The following is a 6,000-nucleotide window of genomic DNA, read 5'->3' on the forward strand; positions in this document are numbered from 1 at the left end:
AGGAGAATATAAAACATTAGATCTGGTAAAAGATAATATAATAAAAAAAACATGCATTTTCTATTTATTTTTGTGTTCCATCATCTTTGAAATGCAAGAAAAAGCCCATACATTAAGGTAGGATCCTAGGTGTAATTTAGATTCTGTCCACAAGATGGCAGCAGTGTGTGTGCAAAGTTTCAGTCTGATCCAGAGAACAATTACCTCACTACACAATATTTTGCATCAAGTCTGCCAGGAGTTTGCCCAAATGTGCCAAATTGGTCAATTTATACATTTTCAAGTACATAACTATAGAGAACATGGTGGATCTAGATCATGATGGATCTAGATGGCCAAGCGGGGTGGGTGTGGAGCCAGAGACAGCAGTGGGGTCAAACTATAGAACCCAGTTCCTACATTTAAATATTTAAAAAATGACACTACATTTTATCTCTGGGACCCTCAGTATGACAAATCAGAGCAAGATTACTATGTACATTATTTACCTTCAGAGGTGAATGTATCAAACCACTTGCCGTGATAAAAGTGTGTTGTTGTGCACTATCCTCAAACAATAGCATGGTATGTTTTGTGTGTAATAGCTACTGTAAATTGGACACTGCAGTTAGTTAACAATAATTTAAGCTTTCTGCCCGTATAAGACATGTCTTTGTCCCGGAAAGTTGGCTGTTGTATACAATGTTTTCTAGTCACATTATCACATATTGAGCAACAACTGTCACGGTTTAGGGACACCAATCCCGTGGAGTTTAATGTTTTCCAATAAGTATTTTCACTCTGCTCAATTTACTGAGGCAGACTTGAATGTGTAAGAATAAGGAGGACTACAATTTTTATAACATTTATAAAAAGGCCTTCATTAAAGTTCCATTTTCATCTCAATATCAAATCATTTCTGGGAAAACAATTGAGTACCTTATTGTGATTTTTTAAAATTGAAATGGTCAAAAATAAACAAAAATAGCTATTTAGCAAAGAGACATTTCTCAAGCAATAATTTTGCTAACACTGTCTGGGAGTGGTCTAAGTGGGGAGGGTAAAACTGAAAACTAGCTGTTATGGCAAAGAGGTTTGGAACTCTCTCTCTTATTGGTGTATTAACTGATTTACCACCTGGTAATGTCACCAGGCAGGCCAAAACTCCATCCCACCAAAAGAGGCAGAAATCTTAGGCGGTCTTTTCAAACAGCCCCTCTACTAAAAGGGAATTATTCAAATTTTCACAATTTCACAGTATTATTCCAACATTAAAGTGTGGAAATATATATAAAACAAAGGAAAATCACATTTTGGACTGCACTGGGCCTTTAATACATTTGATTGATGAATTGTTTGCTCATCATTCCCTTTCCTCTTGCTCCAACAGAGCAGCTAGCCCAGTTGGCTGCCAGTCTAAGGAGGCCGGAGTCTGGAGCAGCGGGCCTGCCTGGTAAGCCAGGGCCTCCTGGTCCTGCCGGACCCCCAGGGGACAGTGGCTTCCCTGGGCAGGCTGGCGCAAGAGGACTGCCTGGACTCAAAGGACCTCCAGGACTCCTAGGACTCAAAGGACCCAAAGGTGGGGAGAGGATTTGTAATGTTACTGTTATTTGAAAATGTGAAAGCAAAATTCAGCTCATGTACCCAAAGTCGTTTTAGAATAACCCTTGTAATTAACATGCTGTGTGGCGCAGGTGAATTGGGCGACAGAGGAGACCGAGGTCCCACGGTGCGAGGGGCCAAGGGCCAGCCAGGACCTCCCGGTCTACCAGGTGAGTGACATCGACCTTGATCGCCATGGAGAAGCGAACCATCAGTAGCTTACTTTTTCTTTATGTTCTAATCCTAGTCTTGGTCTTGGTTGTAGATATTCTAGTCTTGGTCTTGGTTGTAGATATTCTAGTCTTGGTCTTGGTTGTAGATATTCTAGTCTTGGTCTTGGAGGTTGTAGATTTTCTGGTCTTGGTTGTAGATATTCTAGTATTGGTCTTGGTTGTAGATATTCTTGGTCTTGGTTGTAGATATTCTAGTCTTGGTCTTGGTTGTAGATATTGTAGTCTTGGTCTTGGTTGTAGATATTCTAGTCTTGGTCTTGGTTGTAGATATTCAAATCTTGGTCTTGGAGGTTGTAGATTTTCTAGTCTTGGTCTTGGTTTTAGATATTCTAGTCTTGGTTGTAGATATTTTAGTCTTGGTCTTGGAGGTTGTAGATTGTCTAGTCTTGGTTGAACAAGGACAGTTGAACAAGGAAGGAGTTTGCTAACATACTGTATTCCATTTGGTTTTGTGTTTGGCCGCAACCGTTCGTTATCATTAGCAAAAGGTCTGAGAACATAAGTGTCTGTTTTAGGTCTAAACTGATTTCTAAAAATAATCAAGTGGCCATGTAGACTTTATACAATATTTAGTAGGAATAGCTAAGTAATTTCAGTTAGAATATTGTAGCTAAAAAGTCGCAGTAATCCTTTTAAAAAGTAGCTGTTTGATGTTTCACCGTAACATTTTGGAATGTTCATTCAAGTCATTCGACTGTAATTGTTACTCTGGTAACATGTTTGCCACAAACAGAAGCCTTATTGATCTCGCCTTTGGGACGTAGTGTCTCTAGAATGTTCTAGTCTTGAGTCTTTGAGGTTCTAGTCTTGAGTCTTTGAGGTTCTGGATGTTCTACTTTTGTGTAAGATGGTTTAGCTAACTCTTCTCTAACTCTAACTCCACAGGTGAGCCCGGAAAGCCTGGTTACGGCCAGGAGGGACGTGACGGCGAGAGAGGACCTCCAGGTGTTCCTGGCCAGGCTGGTGTACCTGGGCCTCCTGGTAATGCTGGTCCCAACGGCTACTGCGACCCATCGTCCTGCAACCTCAGACCGGGGGACATTGACACCAGCATCAAGGGCCCGGAGGGAACTAGAAACTAGAGCCACCACCCAGTGGAGGCTGGTGTCACTTTAAATCTGAGGACTGGATCTAATGGCTGTAATGGAATGAATGGAAAAGTTTCAAACACCTTGGATTCTGTTCCATTTATTCCATTAGAGCCATCACTATGACCCATCCCCCCTTCACCAGCTTCCACTGCCCAACACCCAGAAAGGGGTAGAGACAGAGACAGAGACTAAGATGGCAGATGGACAGCTCCCCCATCCCAACCCTGGGAGCACACAACATCCTCACAGCCTCTCTACTCTGAAGGCTGTTGCTGTAAAGTGGTCCATTCTAACGTATCTGCAGTGTTTTGTGAGAGTGTTCTGTGCTAGCCAGATCTCTATCGGATATGAAGGAGTCTTCCACTTCCACAAATGCGAAACAAAACTAAGTATTTTGTTGCAAAACAATAATAATCCTGAACCTGTTTGGACGTGTAACAGTTTTTTACATGATGGATTCTCTTTTTCTTTTGTTGTTTTCAGAGATGGGGCTCTATTTTAAGATATTCATGTTTTGAAGACTATATTTGTTTTTATTCCACCGTCCCTGTAAACCTAGATGTCCTTAATAACCACCAGACAATCACCTGTCCTTAATAACCACCAGACAATCACCTGTCCTTAATAACCACCAGACAATAACCTGTCCTTAATAACCACCAGACAATCACCTGTCCTTAATAACCACCAGACAATCTCCTGTCCTTAATAACCACCAGACAATCACCTGTCCTTAATAACCACCAGACAATAACCTGTCCTTAATAACCACCAGACAATCACCTGTCCTTAATAACCATCAGACAATAACCTGTCCTTAATAACCACCAGACAATAACCTGTCCTTAATAACCACCAGACAACACCTGTCCTTAATAACCACCAGACAATAACCTGTCCTTAATAACCACCAGACAATTCACCTGTCCTTAATAACCACCAAACAAGCACCTGTCCTTAATAACCACCAGACAAACCACCTGTCCTTAATAACCACCAGACAAGCTCCTGTCCTTAATAACCACCAGACAAGCACCTGTCCTTAATAACCACCAGACATTCTCCTGTCCTTATTAACCACCAGACAAATACCTGTCCTTAATAACCACCAGACAAATGACCTGTCCTTAATAACCACCAGACAATAACCTGTCCTTAATAACCACCAGACAATTCACCTGTCCTTAATAACCACCAAACAAGCACCTGTCCTTAATAACCACCAGACAAACCACCTGTCCTTAATAACCACCAGACAATCTCCTGTCCTTAATAACCACCAGACAATTCACCTGTCCTTAATAACCACCAGACAAGCACCTGTCCTTAATAACCACCAGACAAACCACCTGTCCTTAATAACCACCAGACAAGCTCCTGTCCTTAATAACCACCAGACAAGCACCTGTCCTTAATAACCACCAGACATTCACCTGTCCTTATTAACCACCTGGCTGTATTTTGTATGTTCCCTTTCCTCCTCTCCTCTCACTGAAACAGCTGTATACTGTAACCAACATGTTGATTTCAGCAGCGGCTCCATCCACATCAAATCACGCTAAATCCTCCCCAATAAAGTAAAACCATAAAGCAATACCAGGATTGCCTTTAGCCCAAAGTGTATTTTTTTCTATTTGTAATGTACTGCATCATGTTCTATATTGAAGTATCATATACCAAAGATAAGACCTGGTGAAAAACAGGGATATCAGTTTGTACAGAAAGTACCTGGGGTATTTCCAGCCCCCCTGCTTTCCTCCCAGAAATCTAAATAAAGAGATAGAAGATAGGACTGACACCAAGCCACACTGACTGACGGACCTTCCATATGCGCTGTACATCTCTGTAAATTGTTTTCAATTGTGGTTAATTATATTTCCTACAAAAAAATAACTATCCTAATGATTGAATGTGAGGTTTGTTCTCATTGTACAGTGTGAGGAGGATTCTGAGAGATGATTATTTTGAAAATAAATGGAATATTCCCTTCACAGTATTCTGTTCACTGTTGAGTACCATGTCACCACCCATAGAAATGATGTCACTAGAACGGCAATTCCAATGCGATTCTATTTCTATGTGAAATACTCTCAGGGTTTGGAGAGATGGAGAAAAGTAAGTCAGTTGTTTCTATTTTATTATATGATGATGATGATGATACTATTTGAGGGTGACATCACACATCTATGAGGAGGATCTAGAAATTTCAAATAAATTCTCATGTTTTTTTTCCGGTGACTTTTTCACTCCAAATAAAGCAATGCAGTGTTCAGTTTTAAAATATATTTCCAACTTTTTAAACATTGTACTCAAATGTACTGCGGGAATACTCAGAATAAGCAATATCTTCTCAGAAAACATAACCTCGATGAAGTGAATATAAAAAAAGATATCTTAAAAAGCTCTTGAAACAGTTTATTGACATAAATAATAGACAATCTGGTATTCAAAACACAGTTTCATATAATCCAAACATGTGACAGTTAATTAAGGAATTGACCACGCATAGAAACATTCAGTCAATTCTACCTTTCTAGAAATATGTGATGACAATATCATCCAAATCACCAATTATACTTTTGTCCGTCTCTTTATCGATAATGCATAAGGAGCACCAAGAAAGCAGATATTCTCATTTAGAAACTTCACATCAGCAAGATATCGTATTGTATTCACATTTCGATAGTGACACACCAATGTGTAATCTGAGTAGGTCATTACAAAGCAAATAAAACACATGAAATGTAAGAAATGATTGTTGTACAGATTTAAGGCAGGTATCGGTAATCAGAGTGTAAAATCAACAGTGTTTTCATAGAATGCTGTAAAGTCAAAAGATTTGTTGGAAAAACATTACCCTTCATACATATTCATCTTGCTGTACAACCTCCATTATATGGTCAAACAGTATAGGCTTTCATAAATGATCAACAAAAGATGACAAGCTTGGCACCAACTCAACAGGCCTTATAGTTAACACCATTTTCTATCCATTACGTTTAGCATTTTAGTCTTGAGGTAAATCTAAACCGTTAGCTTTAAAGTAGCAGTGTAGTAGGATAGTGGTAAGGCTAGAGTGTAACATCACGCTGACT

General features: G+C 39.8%; 1 protein-coding gene across 2 annotated transcripts in view; it reads left to right on the forward strand.

Moving 5' to 3' along the window:
- Nucleotides 1–4,901, forward strand: part of col9a1b (collagen, type IX, alpha 1b) — a 41,307-nt gene extending 36,406 nt beyond the window's left edge. For both annotated transcript variants that reach the window (XM_031813189.1, XM_031813190.1), the window contains 3 exons: nt 1,370–1,558; nt 1,674–1,751; nt 2,700–4,901. In XM_031813189.1, coding sequence (XP_031669049.1) covers nt 1,370–1,558; nt 1,674–1,751; nt 2,700–2,896 — 464 coding nt within the window. In that variant the 3' untranslated portion in view covers nt 2,897–4,901. The remainder of the gene's footprint in view (nt 1–1,369; nt 1,559–1,673; nt 1,752–2,699) is intronic.
- Nucleotides 4,902–6,000: the final 1,099 nt, after the last annotated feature.

The sequence above is a fragment of the Oncorhynchus kisutch genome, unplaced genomic scaffold (genome assembly GCF_002021735.2).
Source record: "Oncorhynchus kisutch isolate 150728-3 unplaced genomic scaffold, Okis_V2 Okis04b-Okis11a_hom, whole genome shotgun sequence".
Taxonomy (NCBI): domain Eukaryota; kingdom Metazoa; phylum Chordata; class Actinopteri; order Salmoniformes; family Salmonidae; genus Oncorhynchus; species Oncorhynchus kisutch.